Below are 21,209 nucleotides of genomic sequence, written 5' to 3'. Positions count from 1 at the left end.
GACACCCATCCTTGACCCATTGTGGTACACACAGGTCTTCTCTACTGACTGGGTCCCACAGGAAAACAAATGCATGTGAAGCCTTCTCATGGGCAGTCCCTCTGTGACCTTTGGACACTTAACTTACCTGCTGGGTCTCTCTCTCTCTCTCTCTCTCTCTCTCTCTCTCTCTCTCTCTCTCTCTCTCTCTCTCTCTCTCACACACACACACACACACATATGGGGAAAACATGTTACAGATCTCCAATGTGGCTGCACTGACCGTGTTGGGTCAGTGCTGATGCACTCAGTGTCCTATGGCCTCATCTCCTGTCATTCACACTCACATTTCCATCAGTGACCAGTATTCCCTGTCCTGATAGCTATGTTCCCCGTGCTTTGCAGAGGGAGGTGGAAGCACCTTTGCTGACTCATAGATACCTCCATGAGTACAGCCACACCCACGCCACTACTCAGAATATACTGAACACACACACACACACACACACACACACACACACACACACACACACACACACACAAAACTGGCCTTGCTCATACCCACACCAGACACCCCAGGCGCATCGCCTGCCCCCCATCTCAGAGGTTTGGGACGAGGGGCATAGCATTCAGGGACATTTATGCATACACATCCTTGTACCTCCTAGCCCCTACATACTCACTCACGCACACCTGGGCTCCTATACCACCCTGCCAGACAATGCATTGCTGAGAATTGCCACAGCTTCTTGGCTGGGGGGTGGGGGTGGGGACTGACAAGGTGCTGGCTGCACCTAGCAATAGGAGGGAGCTCTACCTTGGTGGGATCTGCCTGGGGACTGGGGCACAGTCTTCCCATCAACCTAGAGTCACCCAACAGTTCTCTATGTCCTACTTCAGAGTTTCCAGTACCCCCTTCCCAGCTTCTTTCTTCCCTCCCTCTCTGTGAAGACTTTTCCTTTCTCTCTCTGTTGCGAGAGAGAGAGAGAGAGAGAGAGAGAGAGAGAGAGAGAGAGAGAGAGAGAGAGAGAGAGAGTGAGAGAGAGAGAGAGAGAGAGAGTGTGTGTGTGTGTGTGTGTGTGTGTGTGTGTTTTGAAACAGGGTCTCAGTACACAGGTCAAGCCAGCCTCAAACTATGTAGCTCAGGCTGGTCTACAGCTCAGTTATAATTTTTCTCTTGGAGCTTCTGAGTGCAGGGATTGCAGACAGATGCCATATGCCAACCCACCCCACCTCATTCCCATCTGCAGTGGAAATGGGGAATCCTGGGCCTGCAATGGGCTGGAGCATCACCACAATACAAATAATGTTCCTAAGTCCCAGGACATGTGCAAAGCTATGGGAGACATATGAAGGGTAAGGGTGGTGTGTGTGTGTGTGTGCGCGCGCATGCATGCGTGTTATACTTGAGAGAGTTTTTACAGAACCTGCCAGCTGTTTTGCTATCAGGATTGTAGATCAGTGTGCCCTAGGTCTGGGGTATATCTGGCCAACTCAATGTATAACGTGTGTGTGTGTGTGTGTGTGTGTGTGTGTGTATGTACAGTGATACTTTGTGTCCTTTGTATGGGGGCTCCCATGTGTCAGTGTCACCATGTCTGGGTTGCCATAGCTGTCTTCCAAGATATTTTGGCGTGGCTGTGTGTTGGTGTGTCATTGTGTATCCAGAGTGTGACAAGGTATATATGGTTGTGTGATCGTGTGTGTCAATATTCTGCAGGAACATGTGTGGCACGTGCATGTATGTTAGTGTGGCTCTCCGCATCTGTCTGCATTGGGACGACATGTGACAGTAGGTGGTGTGTGGCTCTTGCTCGTGTCTGTGCCCGGTGTGCACCGCCGTCTGCTGCGACTCCATGAGGAATAGGCCCTGCGTTCCTTCGTGACATTTGTGCCCGTCCAAGCCCTGCTGCGTGTCAGCGTGTGTCGGCGCCCGAACGCCGGCCAGCACGTGTCGGGGCGGCCGCGTCGGTGTGCGTCCCCGCGTGTATGTGTGTGTGCGTGTGTGCGTGTGTGCATGTGTGTGCGCGCCGGCCGCGCTCACCCGCCCCGCCCGCCCCTCCCCGCGCCCCTCCTCCCGCCCGCGCCGCCCGCCCGCTCCCTCTCCCCGGAGTGCGCCGCTTCCAAACTTTGTCTAAACTTTCACTTTCACAGCGCGGCGGCGGCGGCGGCGGCGGCGGTGGCGGGCGAGGGCGAGCGGCCGAGCGGCGGCGGCATGGAGTAGACGCGCGGCGGCGGCGGCGGCGGCGGCGGACGCGAGAGGCAGCGGCGAGCGCGGCGGCGGCCCGGAGCCCGCGGGGCCGAGCCTGTGAGCGCGGAGCGGCGGCGGGCCGAGCGGGGCCGCGGGCCGGGCGGGCGCCGCGCGGCAGAGGCCGGAGCAGCGGAGCCGGAGCCCGAGCGCCAGCCAGCGCGACGCCGCCTGCCGGGCCTGCCCTCGCCGCGGCCGGCCTCCGCGCTCGCGCCCGGGCGCCCAGCGATGTACTCCCCGTACTGCCTCACCCAGGTACCGGCCGCCGCCCCCGCGCCCCGGGAGGGCCGGGCCGGGGTCCCGCAGGCGCGCGGGCAGCGGGCGGGGCGCGGGGGCGCTGCCCCGGGGCGCGCGGCAGGAGTGCGTGGAGAGGGGGCGAGGGGCGAACGCGCGCGGCGGGGTGCGGCGGACAGCGGACCCCTGCTGCTGCGCGGCGACGCGGCGTGGTGGCAGGCGCGGGCGGGCAGGGTGACACGGCGGCAGGAGGCAGAGTGGCCCCGGGGCGCGGGGGAGCACGGGCGGGCGGCGTTCCGTGCGCGCGGCGCGGCGCGGCCGCCCCGGGGTGGCAGTGGCGGGCGTGTGGGCAGCGGCTCTGCGTGCGGCTGGGGTGCCCCGGGCGGCCCGAGCGGCCCGGGCGTCTCCCCAAAGTCTTTGTTCAGGCCTCGCATGGGAGCGGGGCTGAGAAAATGGCGGGGCTCCCAAATTTCGGAGGGGCAGGGGAGGGGAGGGAGGGACGGGCGTGCTGCCAGCCCGGGCCGCGCCTCTCTGCGGATCCTGGACGTTTGCAGACGCGGCTCCCCGGCCCCAAACTTTCCTCCGTGCAAACTTTCCGGTCTCGAAGACCAGGACCGCCGCTGCGTGAACCTGGAAGTGCCCCGGGGAATCCCGGTCCGCTACCCGCAGGCGGGAAGGGCGGGAGCGGCGGCGGCCACCGCAGGTCGACCCTGTTGGGATCAGCCGTCGGGTCAGCCTCGGGCACAGCAGCGCCGACCTTGGCGTGCTTCGGGAGCGCGAGCGCGAGAACGCGTCCCGCCTCCAGCGAAGTTCCCTGCGCTATGGTGTAGCGGAGGCTCAGGCCTGGAGCGTGCCTGATCTGCCACCCCACTCTTTTTAGCCGTGACTCCAAGCTCTGAGAGGGCACCAGCCAGACCAACCCAGATCTAGAGGGGCCCTCACAGCTCTATCTGCAGGACCAGGCCAGGGCAGATGACAGATTTCGGCAGGCAGAGGGAATTTGTGGAGGTTGTCTAGCCTTGCCTGCTGGCCAGGCCTGTCTGTGGGAGCTCTCTAGGCCAACCCCAAGTCCCTAATGGCAATCCTTTGCTAAACCAGAGCCCTTTCCGACAAGTGCTAAAAGTGCCACCACCTTAGAGTGGGAACATATACTCATGGTGTGTATATATGGCCAGGTATTCAAGGAGCATGCCAGGATGTTTTGAAGGGCAAGAAGGTATATGCAGGCGGGTTGCAGTTCCAGCGACACCACGTTCTTGTAGTCCCAGGGGCTACTTGTCTGTGTGTCTAGAGTCTGTGTGTGACTTCTGTAGGCTGGCAGTGGCCAGACTGCGTGGCACAAACACAGATGACCAGGGGAGATGGTGTGTCTTCCAGTACAAATCACGTGCAAGTGTGTGTCAGCGGAGGAGCCCATGCTCGCCTGTCCTGCAAGCGTTAAGAGCCAATCTGACCACCATAGCAGTGTGGGTCTGTTCCTTCAAGTTGTCAACTACTCTGTGTTGGGTTCCCCACAGGAGGACCTGGTCAGCTATCTAGATCTGAGCTGTGGCTCCCTTCAGGGAGATTGATGATCTGCTGGTGTCTGAGTGCTAGTGGGACAAAGACCCCATGTCCCAGCAGCTACCTTGTCTACCAGGCTGCTAGCCTGCCTCCACTCCAACCTTGCCAGACATCTGGGCTTACCCCCTCCTCACCCATGGGTCAGGTGAAGCACCCACCACTGGAGAGAAAAAAACCAGCTAATGCCCGGGTGCCAAGGCTACCCGGAGGAACTGGGATGGCCCCCAGATTTGGGGTGATGGCCTCAGTTTGGCTCTGTGGCACTCCAGAAGGGAATACGGGCTCCAATCTGTGCGAGTTTCATCTTGCACATGCCAGGCTGCCTGGGAGGGGAGTGGGCACAGTCTCACCAGTCTGCCAGCCCTGCATGGTGGGCAGGGAAACCCCTTTGCTTAGGGTCCTTGGCAGCCTTCGGTCATCAGGGTCTGGCTGTCCCTGCCTCTCGGCCACTTCTCTTTCTACTGCCATAGTTTGCCTCCCATCTTTGCTTCTCTAACAACCTCTTTTGCTGGCTGGCCTTTTTGTGTGTGTGTGTGTTTCTCTATCTCTGCTCTTTGTTCCTTGTCATGTCTGTCCTGTGTTTCTAGGTGTCCCTCTGTCCCTGTCTCTGGTTTTGTTCTGGCCTCCCCCATTTCTCTCTCAGACTCTCTCTACACCCCTTGCCCCCTCTCCCTTTTCTTTCTTTCTTTTTTCAAACCAGAATTGGCGTCAATTTTAAAGTCAATAAATGATTGAACAGAAGCAAGCTTGGAGCAGCGGGGCTTGGTGGGGCAGGCAAGAGGAAGGGTAGTGGGGAGGATCTCCTAGAAAAGAGAAACTGATCCAGCGGTGGGTGGGGCCATTGTTGGAGCTGCTGGAGCCCTTTACTGCCACAGGCCTGAGTCTCAGGCGGACATCAGGAGTCGGATGGACTCGGTGGACCCCGTGGGCCCCTCGACAACGGACACACCACACATGTGCCATCGCCGCCAAGGGGAGATCATAAACACCGTATTCACCTTGACGTCACCAGACACATAGCTCTTGTCATACATTTCAGCACCCATGTGCCCCTTGGAATGGGATACGTGGTGTATTCATTCATGTAAGTTCAGACATGAAAACCTCCCTGTCACATAGCCACCAAGGCCAAAGTATGTGCCTGTGTTCATAAACAACACTTCACAGGCATCACAAGACAGCCATGTGCGGATGTGGCTCCTAGAGTCCCAGCACCCTCGACACAAACTCATCCACAGCAGGTGTGCATGTGCACACTAGGCTGAGAGCAGTGGGCATACGTCCTCACATGGAGACATGACATCATTGGCTTTCAAGTCGTGAATGAGACTTTCTCTTAATATCTACATGCACACCCATATCTTCCCACTCCTGTCCACACGAACACATATGCTAATATGTAGACAGTTGTGAACACACACAACAACACACATGGATGTACACAGATAGGATCACCCTCGGAGGGCACCTCTGCCAATCTTCCTGTGGTGGTCATAGAACCTTTGATCTCGTACAGTCATGTACACACCTGAAGGTGAGCTGGACCTGCCCTTTGTCTGTGGCCTTTTCGGTTCACTATGGCCACTCTTCTGTCCCCGTAGACTATGGACTGCTTTTTGTTCTTGAACCAACTGGTATCCACGGTTTGCTTTTTTCATTTGATTCTTAATATGGATATCTTGCCGTATAGCCCAGGCTGGCCTTGAGCTTACAGTGGTCATCTTGGGGCTACAGGGGTGAACCACCATGCTCTATCTTGGTAGTTTTGCTTTTGTGGTTGTTTGATGGAGACAGGATGTCATGCATCCCAGGCTAGCTCTGTATTGAAGATAGGATCCCCTTGTCTCCACTCTTAAGAGCTTGGACCATGGGTGTGAACCACCGCCTAGAGGTACTGGCTTTTCTTTCTGTGGCCCTGGCTTTGCACACACCTCCTATTCCTAACATAAAAAACGAGACAGACACAAGTTGGGTTACTTTTGGCACCCCACTGGGGTCCTGGGAGATTTCCTGGGGTGGGCCTGACTGAGTTCAGAGCCATGGTTCTTTTGGGTTAATACATTCCCCAAAGGAGCTTGGGTTCTAGGCCTAGACATGAGTGTCTTATGCACTTTCCAGGGCTGCCAGATGGAGGGTGTCGGGGCAGAGGTCAAGGACTAGTCAGAGTGGGGTTGGGGGAATTTAAGTTTCTGCTCTGCACCTCCTGGTCTTCGGTTTTCCTGGTCTGTAAAGCACATGCATATCTTTTAGCCCTGTAATGCAGCTCACTGCCATGATGAGTACATGATGTGTGCTTGAGAAGTGTCCCTGTTATAGTGGTTGTCATCATCTGGACCCTCCTTGAATAGAGAAGGTTGATCATGAAAGCAAGAAGAGTTGGAGCCCTTTGCCACTGTGGCAATCCTCATGTACGTCCTGGAGGAGGAAGCAAGAACTTGGGAGGACAAGGCTCAGCTCTTTTTCTCTTATTGGGGTCCTGTAGCCTCCACTAAGCGGAGGGTGACAGATTTCACAGTAGGGTAAGGTGACTGGCGTGAAATGAGGAGATGGCCTTTCCAGTCTAATGGGAACTAGGTGTCTCTTGGTAAAGAGTATGTAAGCACCCCTGGATCTGGATGGAGTTGGACAAAGCATGGAGACTTGGTTCATCATGAGATGTCTCCACTGCTCCAAGCCACTTACAACGCTGCACTGATTGCGATGGGGATCCACAGGACACTGTGTGAGCACTTGACAGTGTGGGCAAGATCCTGAGGTGACTCTGGGTCCATGTGTTTTGACTGCATAGATTATCTGTACCCAGGAATGGGGCTGGAATTTGGGGTCTCGAAGCACCCGTCCTCCAGTTAATCAAGACAGGCATAGAAGACCCCTAACTACTTTCTCCACCTTGGCAATGGGCATACAGCTTTATCCCTGGTAAGCTGGATCGATGAACAAGAGGGCTGCCTACTCTCCTGCCTCCAAAGTCCTTGGTGTGGGGTCAGGAGGATGAAGGGATGTCTGTGATAGGCTGCCAGGGTTCTCAAGATCCCTGTATCTCGGTCAGCATGCCGGGTGGTCTTACAGAAATCCATGTCCTTGGGACCCCTATGACCGTGTGGGTGTTCATTTCCAGTTTTTTTTTTTTTTTTTGAGTCTGTTGATAGGTGCTATATGCATTCGACTTTAAGGACTGTCTCAGTTTTTTTTCTCTTATGTGTTTGGTGACAGTGTGGCTGAGATGTGCATCACCACATTTGTTCATGCCTCTGTAGCATGTCCTTGTCCAGGCCTTGGATAACACTGTAGCTGTCACTGTCACCACCACCGTTGTGGCTGTGCTTTAGAGTGGAGTGACTGTGTCACAGTGACAAGCAGGTCCCTCCTGTAACAATGAATTGGCCTCTATTTTTTTCTGGAAGGAAAGCAGTCACTGCTAAGTGTGTATCGGTAGCTCACACATGTGTCAGCCTGCACTCACATACATGCCAGCATATGTCTGTGTGTGTCAGGCCCCCACCACCACCCCATGTCATTGTATATCCAGGGCTTGTCCCTGTGAGTGCTGTGTCTTACCACATGGCACTTCTCTCAGTCATTCCTTAGCCTCTAAGCATCATGCATGACGCCCATGAGGTCCCTCAGCTTAGCAGCTGGAAGCAGGCTGGCCTCTTGTCCCTTCCCGTGAGGTTGTGTGGCCGGGGTGGCCCTGCTGTGGGCCCTGCTGTCCTCTCCCTGTCCTGGACAGAAGCTCATTGTGCAGGCAAGGTGCGGGGTGTGTTGGGGCCGCCCATAGACCTCCCTCTGTCTGTTCAGTGCACATTGATTTTGGCTTCTGCCTGTGGCTGCCCTGGCCTGACCAGCTGGGTATTCGGCTGTCTCTGTGGACCTGAGGCCACTGTCCCTATAGTCCTAAGCGCCCCATTGCCAGACTTGCCTTGGGGTCCATACCCCAGAGCCAGTTGGTATCCCTGGGAGGCTCTGGGGGTTCAGATTTGGAAACTGAGGCCCCCTTTCCTTCCCCCTTTCTCCAGCTCTTTCCTCTCTCCCTCCTCCATTCCTCCCCCTCCCGCTCCCTCTCTCCCTCTCTCTCCTGCCAAACGCATCTTGGCTCTCTCTGAATATCTCTCCTCCTCGATTTTTGGCTCCAGCTCTGGGCTCACTCACTAAAGGAAGAAGGGCTAGCTCCCCACCCCCCACCCCTTCCTCAACACCTCCCCCTTCTCAGGAGCCCCTCTGAGGGCGGGAGCAGCCTCTAGCAGGGGCCTGGGCCCCAGAGTAGGCTTGGCCAAGGGGGGCCCAGGCCCAGAGGGTGAAGGGATGAGGGGGATTGGGCCTGGCAGCCTGAGGGGACAGTGGACAGGGTGGCTCTGCTGCCAGGTTGAGCAGGCAGGCAGGGAGGGGTCGGGGGCACAGAGCTGGGGTGTCTGGCTTCTGGTGGGGCTGGCAGGCCTCTGTGAGGCGCAGCTGTGCCCAGAACTCAGAGTCGCGTTTGCCACCACTACCGATGTGGCTGCGCCAGCCAGAGAGGGGAGGTGGGTATCGGGCACTGCGGCTCTGCACAGCCAATCAGAAGCTGGGTTGCACTGGGGAGCTTTCTACCCACCAAACCCCACCCTGAGGGGAGCTGAGGGTGGCGGCCAGCAGTGGGCAGGGGCCAGTGCTCACCTCCATTGCCAGGACCCAGCTCTCTCTGCCAAAGCGGGTGCCAGCATTCCTAGCACAGGTCGGACCAGAGAGGGGTCTTATCTGTCCCCACCTGAGTCTGTAAGACAAGCTGGAGGAAGGGATGACTCTGAGGTGCATTCAGTGCCACTCCTGTGTCTCAAGAGGTGACTTTTTAGCCTGCAGCTCAGGGGAGAAGGGCACAAAGCATCCAGGTGGGTCCAGGGAAATACCAGCTTCGACACAGTCATCTGGTGGGGGAGTGTATTCTGGGTCTGTCTCATACAAAGTCATACACTGCCTGGCACTGGCGGGCAGAAAGTCACATTGGCAACCCAAACCTCCCTACATCAGGCATAAACATGTGTGCACACGCACACACACAGACGTGTACATACAAAGAGACTCCCCCCCCCACACCTACAGATACCCAGCCGCACCCCAGCATATCAATGCGCATGACAGGCAGGGAGCCACGTGTGGGTGGAGATGCATGGGGACTCACAGTCACACAACCACACGCTGTGAAACACAGTCCAGACCACGACCACCCAACACACAGGAACACACAAAACCCACAAACACATGCACACAATGACACAGCACACATGATCACCACACACGTACACACACACACACACACACACACACACACACACACACACACTCCAAACACAGGCACATGCCTGTGCATATGCATGCAACAGAACACTCTTGAACACACGGACGTGGCTATATCCCTCAGCCCAGTACTTCAGAGTGATTTTTACCCAACAGAAAATGTCTGGAAACATTCGGTTGGCACACATAAAGGGGCAACACAGGCAATGAGTGGGTGGAAGTCAGGGATACTGCATGGGTCACCCCACTACAAAGAACAATCCAGCCCCAATAAGTCACTACTTTGCAAGCACATCCAGTAATAAACACGTAGATCCAGCTAACGCTCCATGCCCCTGGTGCACCAATACATATCACGTGTAAGTAAGACAAAACGGCCGGCTAGCACAAGGTCACACACAGACCTGGACATTGTCCCCTGTGTAGCTGCACACATGTGAACCCGAGCAGAGTGACACCCGTATATTATCAGTTTGCACTTGGTCACAGCTGGGCCAGGATAGAAATAGGCCCCCAAATGAGAGTACCCTTCCTGGGGCCTGCATTGCTGGAGGACTGAGTCACGTGACCGAGTCAGACCTGACCTGTCCTGATAGAATTTGGAGCCCTTGCTCTCTGGCTTAGCTTGTGGGATGCGACCCAGGGTTTTGCTGGTTTTCTGGACCCGAGAGCTGAGGTACCTGCTTTCACTGCCTTGCAGCCATAGAGGACAGAAAATGGGATGAAGTTGAATTCTGAGATGTCTTCTTTGCGGGGTCTAATCCTTTGGCCTTTGTTCCTTTGCGGTGCTGGGCCTGAACCCAGGCCTCTCGTGTTGCCTCTGAGCTGGGCCCTCACTCTTGAGCTTTTAGTTCTTCTCTTCTGATCCGAAAGAAGTGAAGAAAGCCATGGCTACCAGAATGGCGGCGAGAGGAAGCCTTTTGTAGAGGACTATCAAAGTGAACATTTATCCTAAAAATTATAGCCAACAGTGAGTGTGTACGGAGGGCTGACCGTGTTAACTCCTGGGCTATATCCCTCTGAGCGCATGCCCTCCTTTTCTTTTGTGTGAGGCCAGGTTTGCTATGAGGAGAGAGGCTTTCCAGGTTGGAATCCTGGGTCTGAGGCTAGGCTCTCACTCGCTCTGTGACCCTAGACAGATCAATCAGCTTTTCTGGGTTTTATTTGGAAAGCAGTGTTGTGGCTAACACGGGGGTGAACTCAGGCCTGTAAAAATATTTTTATTTTATGTATATGAGTGGGGTTTTTTCTATTTGCTTTTGTTTTTTGTTTTTGGAGACAGGGTTTCTCTGTGTAGACCGGGCAGGCTGTCCTACAACTAACTCACTTTGTAGACCAGGCTGGCTTCGAACTCAGAAATCTGCCTGCCTCTGCCTCCCAAGTGCTGGGATTAAAGGTGTACGCCACCATGCCCGGCCCTGTATGAGTGTTTTGCCTGAGTGCATACTTGTATACCACATGTGTACCTGGTACCTGAGGAGGTCAGAGGTCAGAAGGTGTTGCATCCCCTGGCATTGGAATTAGGAATAGTTGCAAGCCGCCATGTGGGTGCTGGGTATCGAACCTGGGTCTTCTACAAGAGTAATCATTAAGCTCACTCTCCAGCCCGAGGAGGTCAACTCCTTTAATTCTAGTACTTGGGAGGCTGAGGCTGGAGGATTAAGGGTTTCAGACCAGCTTGGTTTACCCAGCCAGGTTTACCTGTCTCGGTATATAAATTTATATATTTACATACTGAGTGTGGTGGCTTGCCTTTGATTCCAGCTCTTCAGAGGCAAAGGCAGGAAAGTCTCAGAGTTCCAGGCCACTCATGGCTACATAGTGAGATCTTGCTTCAAAAAACCATAATACTAATAATAATACTAATAATAACAACAACAATAAAATAGATAAGACTGAAAAAGAGAGCAGAGCTGTAGTAGGATGTGAAGTTTTTCGCAGAAAATGCTCTAGAATTGCACAAGAATATGAACATGTGTACTTGATCATATATATATGTCAAAATGAGATCCAAAGAGGCTTCCTGTAGTGCCAAGACCAAGGGCAGGAGGCTGTGTGGTCTCTGCAGGGTTTCTGATCACCGAGTCCTGAGGACGAGGCTGCCCTGCCCTTGGCCTTCCCCTAGTTCCCGGTGTGAAGTGTGCCTCACTCTCAGTCCTGTTTGTACCTACCTTAGTACTCTGAACTTGGGGATATTCTGTCTACCGCTTACAATACGGGTGGTCTTCCACACTTACACCCCCACTAGTCAGGCCTGCCCTCAGCATAGCAGGCCCCTTGCCCTCTCCCACACCTTGCTGGCATCCAGCCGGAGCCTGTGTGCTAGGGGTACAGCCAGGGGGCCTGTGCATTCCTTTGACAAATATTTACCAGGCACCTCCTGGGTGCCAGGCCCTGTTCTAGGCCCTGGGGGCTCAGCATGGTGCAAGCCCAGCAAAGGTGCCAGCCCCAGTGGGAAGGCAGACAGTGAGCCCGATAAACAAGGGTGTGTCCTGTCCTTGGGACTGTGCTAGGTGCTGTGGGAATGAGCTCAGCAGGGCCCACTGAGTGTAGGCCATGCAGGGTTAGCAGAGGGGGTCTGGGTACCCTTTCCCATTGCCCTCTGTCACTCTCTCTAGGACAGGAAGCCTGGAGGTTAAGGGTGAGGGGGCTCAGCACTCTACTATCTGCCAGAACCTCTGACTGACGGCCGTTCCATCTACAGTCATCTTTTCTGCGTCTCTGTGATACAGCACATGGTGTCTACCTAAGACCAGGGGGCTGAATGGCTGTGTCCTCCCCTGTACAGAATCTGGGCTTGGGCAGGCACTGAAATTCTCGACTGTGGCACTCTGAGCCAGGGGGTGGGGTGGGGGCAACTGGTAGCCCAGAGTAGCACTTCCACCTGGAGCCCTGGATTTAGCTCCTGGGGGTGGGCCTGGTTTATTTTTACCTCAGCCTGTCACCCTGGCAGCACCAGGCTACACCATCTTTACAGAGTCTTGGGGTCCTGCCATACTTTTCGGGGGACCTGGCTTTGCATTCTGGGTCTCTAACTCTCACTGGGCTACTAGACCCCTATGTTCCTAAAGTTCCCAAATCAAGGGCTGTAGGGGGGGCCCTAGGACAGGATCAATGCTAAAGGCTGGCAACCACCATACCCAGCCTGGTGGCATTTGGTTTGGCCCCCTGCCTGCCCCCACCCCCACTCTGTGCCTGGGCAGAGCCGAGCGGCTGCTAGTGCCAGTCTCCATTTCGGAGCTTGTGCAGGCGCGGGGGTGGGGTGGGGTGGGGTGGGGGGTGATACTGGGCACCTCCAGTCCCCTGCCTGTCCCGTGCAGCCTGGGGCCTGATCCCCCCCATGCCTACTCCTCGGAAAGACTTGGAGCTGCTTTGCCCGCTGTCCCTTTGCAGCCTGGAGCTTGGCGTAGATGTCTGCCTGGCTTCCATCTTTCCCTAGTGTTCTTTCTTTCTCTTCATCCTTCTCTGCCTGCTATGGCTCACCATTCCTGGCATCACCTCCCTTCCCCTTCCCGTAGGCGCCAACCTCACTTCCAACCCCGCCATTGTTGTTGGCTCTCTCAGTCTTCTCTGCCGCCTAGGGCTGGGACCAAAATTGGGGTTTTTGGAGATGTGGGCATGTGGGCATGAGGGACTTGCTGGTTACTTATCTGCACGTCTGGAATGGGCATGTTCTCTAAGCCAGTTGGCTGACCTGCCTCTTCCTTTAGCCTCAAGGTGGGCAGAGCTGTGCTTTAGCATAAGTAGGATTCTTTATTTTCTGGAAACCCACCAGGTCTTGTGCTAACCTCTGGACATCCAGAAGACCAGAGTGGCTGTTATCTGTATGCCAGGTGTCAGCAGGCAAAGGGAGTCTTCATGGATGGTGTGCCCACATCCTTCCCTTCAAGTTCCTCCTGGAGCTACTGGGTTCCTGCTCTCCCTCTCCAGAGCCCAGAGCTGGGATGGGGCTGACCAAATCTGGTGTTGGGGACTTGTGACCCCCCAGAGGGACAAGGGACTTTGGAGGAACCGGTTTACTAACCCCCTCCCCCAAGCCCGCTGCCCGAGTCTCTCTGCACTAAACAAAGTTTGCTAAGTAACTTCAAATGTTATTTGAGGACGGCCTGGCCTCAGCCCAAGGCGGCCCTGTGGAAACTTGTTTTTCGCTGCCGAGGCTGCAAGTATCAAAGACACACTTTCGGATGAGGGGGGTGTGCTTTCGTGCCTCTCCCGCTCTGTAGCAGGGGCTGGCTCTGAGCGGACACTCAGAGCAGACCCACTCAGGATACACACATCTTCCTGGAGCATGCACACCAGAGACTGCAGAAAGCTAGCCACACCATGTAACACACACTGAGGAGGGAGGCCTGAAACATGTGTTCCTGGTGTGTGACACAGGGCAGTGTCCCCTAGCCCGAGTCCCCAGATTTTTTCCAGCTTTCCAGAGGCTTTGTCACTTTGGATTGTCACACAGTTCAGATGTTCAGACGAATTTTTCTGTTTTGGGGGCTTGGGCATACTTGGAGAAGTCTCTCTACCCACTGAGGGAAGCTGAGGTCCTCATGGATACGATTAGAATCCCTGGATTGGGGCCCTGACCCGGCAGGTTTTCAGCTGTGTTTGGGGTTCCTGGTATGTCCTAAAGGGCTGAGCCCCCCAGCTCAGCTCTGAGCATGGGGCCTGTTATTTGAGTGCTGCTTCTAGGCTTCTAGGAGGTAGCTGGCATTAATCTCATCCTGACTGCGTGACTGTAACATTGCCCTAACCCACACAGACCATCTCTTCCAAGTCCCCTGGAATAATTTGTGTCAACCTTGCTGTCTTGATTTCCTCTAATCTTCCCTGACTTGCCTTTTTTTTTTCCCTAGAGGATCTACTTCAGGACCTTGAGCAGGTCAGACAAGTGCTTGCCCACTGAGCTGCACCCTAGCTCTTATTTTGTTCCTTCCTACCCCAGTCTGTCTCTCTTCCTTCAGATCTCTTCCCTTTCTTCTCTGGCTCTCCAAGGCTCGGCTAGGAGGAGGTCAGGAGAAGAGAGAACTGGTCACAGGGCACAAAGCCACAGGCCTGAGGTCTTTAGTGACTCTCCTGGGGACGGAGGTCACCCAGATACCAGCAAGGACTAAGCCAATGAGCTGACACAGTGGGGAGGCTTTGTCACATGATCCATTCTGTCACCTCTGAGGGCTGTAAACTGGTGGACCCCCTGGAATAGAATGAAAAAGCCAAGATTTGAGGGGACAATGGGATGTCACCCCCACTCACCATGAGAGCTTCCACCCCCCACTATCAAGTATATCCTTATGGAAGTGGGTTTGTAGGGTCCCCCAGTAGCAGCCCCACACTGCTCATCTCCACTCACAGTCAATGCCCGCAACACCCGCCACCCGCAGTCTGTCGCGCGGTGACAGCCTGTCACAGGCACTGCCGCACACCGGCACAATCTGTCGTCCACGCACAGTCTCACACACAACCTGTCACACACACACACACACACACACACACACACACACACACACACACACACACAGGCACAGTCACACAGCCAGCCTCATGCGATCACACCAAGCGTCACAGCTTGTCACAGCCATAGATCCCTCACAATCAAAATAACAGCTAGGGACCCATCCCCAGAGCAGATACACAGGGCAGGGGGTAGGCAGGCAGGCAGGCAGAAGCACCTGTGATCTGCCACCTTTTTAACAAGAGGCAGCAGCTATCAATAGCATCTTTTACAGAAAAGGAAACAGAGGCCATGAACCCAGCTGCCCCATGGGGCTAGGTTAGATCAAGTAGTGGTGGAGGGTCATCTTTTCAGCCTCAGCCCTCTCCCCCAGGCTCTTCTCCTAGGAATTCCAGGTGGGAAAAAGTGAACTTCCAGAAGCCTGGCTGTGAATCAGAACCTGCAGCTTTTGCTTAAGTAAGAGTCATCAAACTGTCCATAGCTGGGGCACACTGAACTGTGCCCTCTAATCCAGACACTCTCTGACTCCAAATAGTGCTGTGATAGGCACGGGGATCCGGTGAAGTTCCACGCAGGGTGGTGTGCGCCTGCAATCCCAACACGCAGGAGGTAGATGCTGAAGCAGGAAGATCGCCACCATTTGAGGCCAGTGTGGTATACATAGTTCCAGACTAGGCTGGACTAGAGGAAGAATCTTGTCTCAGAAAAACCAAAACCAAAATCCAAACTAAGAAACCCAACAGTCACCCCCAACTGATAATAGCAACCATAGCAACATAAAAAGGGACTGGACACGGGACGGGGACGGTATGAGGCCATGGGAGGGCTACTGTGTGTAGCATGCGAACGGAGGGTCTGAAATGTGTATGTAAATGGTAAGGCTGGGGTGGCTATGTGGTTTGCTGATGGTGGCAGCCTATGGTCCTGTGGGGATCTAGTTGGTAGACTCACTAGCAGTAAAAAGTCTGTGCCAGCCATGTACACGTGGCTGTAGAGGCACAGTGCCTTCTAGGTTTCACCACTGTGCCCGGTCAGACCCAGCATCTCTATGCATCTGCACCCCTACCCCCAGGGTCCCTCTGCGTTCCAGGGTGCTTCCGTCCTCCCTGCAGCCGCCTTCTCTAGCTTTCCCCTCCTTTGTTCCACCCCCGCCGGCTCCCGGGGCTTCCCCCATTGGAGTTGCCTCGGCCAAAACCAACACTGCTCCAACGACAACGCTCCGAAGCCTGCAGGGTGCGGGCCCTGCCCCTTTGGCCGACTCAGAGCTCAGAGCCCAGCTCTTTTGGGTCTCAACAGCAACCCCGGGCACACGTGGCCGCTGCTAGAGAGTAGGACTGCACAGGCAGGGAACAGCGTGCAGTGCAGAATGGGGGCTCCCGAGACACCTCAGTAGGGCTTTTGGGACGTCCACACACCAAAACAGGATCCAGCTGTTGGGCTCCAAACAGTCTCAAGCCGCCTTGAATCAGAATCTAAAGCGTCTGCGCATGTCTAGGCCTACCACCCCACAGAGGCTGGAGGGGGCACACAGACTCCTAAAGAAGGCAGACTTCGGGCCTCAGGGTTCCGACACTCATAATCAACTCCCCTGAGCGGGCAGAGATGGGGGAATCCTAGCACGTGCACTACAGTGAGCGTTCATGGAGGTTCCTGACCCAGGTGATCTGTGTACTTGCAAGAGCCTCTGGAGCCCACGCTTGTGGCACCAAGCGCACTGGGACGCATCTCCCAAGCCTGCACACGAGTGTGTTTCACGTGAACCGCACACCTGCCAGACCGCCCAGGGCACCTGGCTCCAAAACCGAGTTCAGGCTGTTGTGGGGGAAGGGGCCGGGAGGGGAGACCTAATTCGCACCTCTCACTTTCTTTTAGAACACTCACTCCCTCAAACATCCATCCCTGAGGGCTGAGGTGGGACGCCCCAGAAAGGCTGCTGCCCAGTGGCGGCACTCCTGCCTGTGCAGTATTTATATCTGCAGTTTTACCGTGTGTGTGTGTGTGTGTGTGTGTGTGTGTGTGTGTGTGTGTGTGTGTACGTGTCCATTCCCCCTCGCCCTTCCTGCTCCCTTTGTGTTAGGACTTTCCACCTCCACTAGACTCCGACCAAACCTGCAAAACCTTCTTTCGCCTGGCAGGGCCGGAAGGTTAAAGCGGAATGAACCCCCTCTTTACTTCGGATGTCCCACGGTTTTAAAAGCGAGAACCTCTTCCTAGGACCGCTTGGGCTGCACGGTTGGATCCCTCAGCACTCTCCAAACACAATCCGGGTGGTGGGTGCTGGAGGTCAGGGGACGTGTGTGTGTGTGTGTGTGTGTGTGTGTGTGTTTGCCTAAATTCACAAAGAGGCCATTTAATGCCCCCCGACACCCACTCTATGCTAAATTGCCACCAGCCGGCTGTCTACTGTGGCCTTTGGGGCTCCGCGCTTCCAAACGCTTTAGGTGAGTCCAGCGGCGAGTGCTCCATCAGCCGCAGGATTTAGGAGCCGGTGAGGGAGTGGCTAAGATGGAGCGCAGTGGAGACTCCCTGAAAGCCCCAAGGTCCAGCCACCATTGCCCTTTGTCGATCTTAAGTCCTCTCTCCAGTCTGCTGGTCACCATCATGTGACTGCGTGCAGCCCCAGTTGTGTGCTCTCCATAGGTGACGGCCTCCCACCCACGGGTGCCTTCTGTAGTAGCCCACCGGGTGTCCCCTTGGCACCGCAGTGTGCGGCACTCCCCCGGACCCGCTGCTGCTGCTGCTACTGTCTTAAGACCGAACAGTGGACACCGTGGGAGGGGATGGTGACGAGGTCTCTCGAGGGCCTAGGCAGGAGGACCTTGCTAACCATCGTCCCTCGCACTTGGCACTGTCCTAGTTGCCCCGCCGATCTTCCTGATGGGACAGCGGGGTCGCCCGGGCCACGGCGGGCTTTGCGCACAGCCGGCAAAAGGCGGGAGTGGGCGTCGAGGCTAAGTAGAGTAGCGCGCCTGTGGCACCGTGGCCGCGGGGGACTGGAGTGAGTCTTGCGGACACCTACCTCGGGGGCAGCGAAGGGGACTAGTGTGAAAAAGACCGCAAGCACCCAGACAGGACCATTTACACCGGCTAAACCCTAACAGGGGTCCGCGTCGCGAGCTGCCCGTGGGACCTCGCGGTGCGCAGACGTGTCCCGACTCCCGATTCAGGAACTACCCACGCGACCCCATGTCGCTTGCCTCGAGGGTTCCTTCCAGGGTGCGGGGTGTTGTCCAGGGCTGCTTTGCCTCAGTTTCTCCGCCCGAGTCCAGGAGTCCAGCCTACAGAAGCCGGGTGGTAGCCGAGGCGCATTGGACTAGCGCGGCACCAGAGGCTCCGGTGTTTTTCCTAAGAGGTTCAGAAGCCGGAGTCCTCGGCGTACACCCGGACATCAGTCCCGCCCACAGCCTTGCAGCCCCAAGAGCCGGGCGACTTTCCCAAGCCGCCGCTTTGTAGGGAGCATTGGCGGCGGGGAATTATCAGGGGAGATTTTTGTGCCGTGGCTTGGCCGAGGTTGGGGGCGTTTGGGCTTCAGGAAGCACGGGCAAGAAAAGTGACTAAGTGGCAGAAAATGCGCTTCCACCTCTCTCTTGCTTCCAGGCCGCGGGATTCGAGTTGTCTTGTGCAGCCTGGTTTTTGTTGTTGTTTATTTTGTATTGTTTAAAGACAAAAACACAACAACAAAAACCACCCTCATTTTAAAAATTTATTTTGCCCCCATGATCAGCCTGGGTTTGTCTCTTGGAGCTTCTTTAATTTGGGCCGCCTAAACCATCCTTTCCATTGCTACCTGTAGTTGGGGGTTGGAGAACAGGGCCAGGAGAAGGAAAAGTAGAAAAAGGAACCTGTGTGAGAAGGGAGGGGGTGTAGGCTGTTGTCCCCTGCGCCAGAGCCACCCTCAAGAAGTTCCAAGAAAGTCGCTACCAAAGCACCTTCTGAATTAACCGCGCCTGTATAGTATAGGACCATTACGGTCCCCAACTGCAGAAGACTTATCTCCCTCCTAGTTGCTCACTGAGGGTGAGGTGACCCTGGGCAGAGGCTAACACCTACTAGACCTGCATCCTGAACGTTAAGATGACCCACCTTCGAACCTTCCTCCCAGTCCTCTTGAAACTCCAACACACTTAGTGCCTTATTATTGTTCAAGTCTCCAGTCTACTCCACTTAATTTTTTTCCATTTAAAGTTTTATTACTACTTTTAAAAAAGTATGCAAGACGGACTGAATGGTAGAAAAAGGCAGAAAGGAAGGGAAAAAGGGAGAAAAAGAAAACACATGGAAAAAAATGCTGGTGACCCCAACAGTGGGACAGGAGACTCACCACTGCGGCCAAGTTTTTCAAGACTGATCTTCCAGGTAGAAGCATGCATGAGGCACCTGGCATGCTTGCCGATGAATAGGTGCTATAGAATGCAGGCCATTATTTTAATTTTAATAATAAAAAAACCCGTTTCATTTAAGAGTGCATGTTTGTGCTTCCTCTGTAGTCAGAGCCTGAGTTTGCCACAGCAGAGTCTGTAATCAGGGGAAAATACCAGCTTTGTTGGGGGTTAGAATATAGCATTGGCTAATGTAGTGGTTTAAAAAATAATGCTAAGAATTGGAATAATTAAAGAGTGAGAAATAACTCATGCACTTCTCCTTTCCACGCCGGTGTTGTCTTATTTAAGGACCAGAGGAGCGCTCGCTCTCCGCCGGCCTGGTTAGTTTTAGTTCCAGCTCTTCAGCTCTTTCTCTCCTTTTCCTTCAACTCTGGTCGGATTCGAAAATCCCCAGACTAGCACAGAGTGGAAAACTTGCAGTTCTCCCCAAGTTGGAATTGACTCTCTTCCACCTCGGGGGCCCTGACCTGCTGCCTGGTTTGTAGTAAGTAGAGCGATTTTAAAAAGAAAGGAGCCCAGCTCTGGTACCCTTTGCCAGTGAGGGCACGTTTCCCAGGCTGCTGGCGAGCTTAGGGAGAGCCAGCCCTGGTATAGGAAAGTAGCCTCACTGTGTTTTGATTTGTTTTGTTTTGTTTTTGAGACAATGCCTCACTATGTAGATCTGGCTAGCCTGAAACTCACTATGTAGACCAGGCTGGACTCAACACTCAAGAGATCTACCCACTTCTGCCTGCACTGTTTATCCTGCAGCCCTCACCCTCAAAAAGGATCAAGGGCTTTAAAAATTGCCCTAGGGGAGGGCTTAGACCCCTGGACTATTTTAAATTAAGCTATGTAGTTCTTCCGTGTTCTCTCTCTCTCTCTCTCTCTCTCTCTCTCTCTCTCTCTCTCTCTCTCTCTCTCTTCTCTCTCTCTCCTCTCTCTTTCTCTCCAGCCCATGTGTAATAAAGATGGTGTGGCCCTGGAGAGCTGCCTTGGCAGTCCTGTGCCCTTGGTAGGGGAGAGATCTGTCTGCTTGGGTTGGAGCTGGCATCTTGTCTTTGGGCAGCACAAATGCTCCTACCCACAGGCTCTGGATTCCACAGGAAGACCATGCAAAGGCTAGGCACTGCCTAGAGAGACATGGGAATTGGGGAGAGGGTTGTGAATGGGGCTGTGGAGGTAGACTTTGGGGTTAGGCTTTCCCCAAGAAGTGGGGAGGACCACTTAGAAGGAAAGGACCCTCGGTATTGAGGAAATGGCTCCCTGTGAGAAAGGAAGGAAACTGGACCAGGGAGTGGGAGGCTTCCACCCAGAGAGGGCCTGCAAGCGGCAGAGGGAGTTATTTATTATTTGCTTCAGGTGTTTTAAATTAAACACGTTTCTCTCATTTTCCTGGTTATTTGGTGCTTAGACTTTTCAGTGATCCCTCCATTCCATCGTTTTACATAAGCAGAAACTCCCCCCTCCTTGGAGAGATATCGTGGGAGGTATTTTGCCTTCAGTGCTTTCTCTTTCCTGGTTTCTTTTTAAATTTAATTTTAAAATTATAAAGTAAATTTAGTGCTAGTGAAAGTAAAGAGTGTATGTGTGTGGGGGGGGGAGAGCCAGCTGGGTCTAGAGGCAATGAGGGAGGCATAGGTAGACATGCAAAGTTCAGCCTTTCTCATCAGGGGCAGCAGAGCCTCAGAACCCAAAGTTAGCCTGCAGCTGCCTGCTTCTCCCTCCCCTCCTTCTTCTCTGCCCTCGTCCCTTCATCTCCCAGCAGGAATCCGGTGGGCAGCGAAGGGCAAACCCGGAGCAGCTCATTCACACCTAGGAGCTTCCTGACCTACTTACAGAGGCCCCCTGGTCCCTGCCTGTGCCTGCTGGCAGGGTAAGAGGAGGGGCCCTGCTCCCTCAGTCACTAAGGCTGTTGGCTTTTAGCTCTGTGGGTCTTGTCCTGCCCACCCCCCATCCCAAGTCTTGCTAGTTTGTTGAACTGCTGCACAGTTGGATGGCCTGTTGATGGGATCAGAGTTGAGCAGACACACACACACACACACACACACACACACACACACACACACACAGAAAGACTCTCCCCCAATCACAGAGTATGGGGGGCTTC

General features: G+C 54.8%; 1 protein-coding gene across 5 annotated transcripts in view; it reads left to right on the top strand.

Annotated features, from left to right (window-relative positions):
• Positions 1-1,241: 1,241 nt before the first annotated feature.
• The window catches only part of Nfix (nuclear factor I/X), a 96,527-nt gene continuing 76,559 nt past the window's right edge, over positions 1,242-21,209 (top strand). For 3 of the 5 annotated variants that reach the window (NM_010906.4, NM_001081982.3, NM_001371053.1), the window contains exon 1: positions 2,112-2,482. In NM_010906.4, the coding sequence (NP_035036.1) occupies positions 2,456-2,482 (27 nt within the window). In that variant the 5' untranslated portion in view covers positions 2,112-2,455. Of the gene's footprint in view, positions 1,336-2,111; positions 2,483-20,774; positions 20,976-21,209 lie in introns of those variants that run through there. The other 2 variants (XM_030243346.1, XM_030243342.1) reach the window with 2 other exon arrangements.

The sequence above is a fragment of the Mus musculus genome, chromosome 8 (genome assembly GCF_000001635.26).
Source record: "Mus musculus strain C57BL/6J chromosome 8, GRCm38.p6 C57BL/6J".
Classification (NCBI taxonomy): domain Eukaryota; kingdom Metazoa; phylum Chordata; class Mammalia; order Rodentia; family Muridae; genus Mus; species Mus musculus.
The sequence above is the reverse complement of the archived record's forward strand: the minus strand, read 5'-3'. Positions and strand labels throughout refer to the sequence as shown.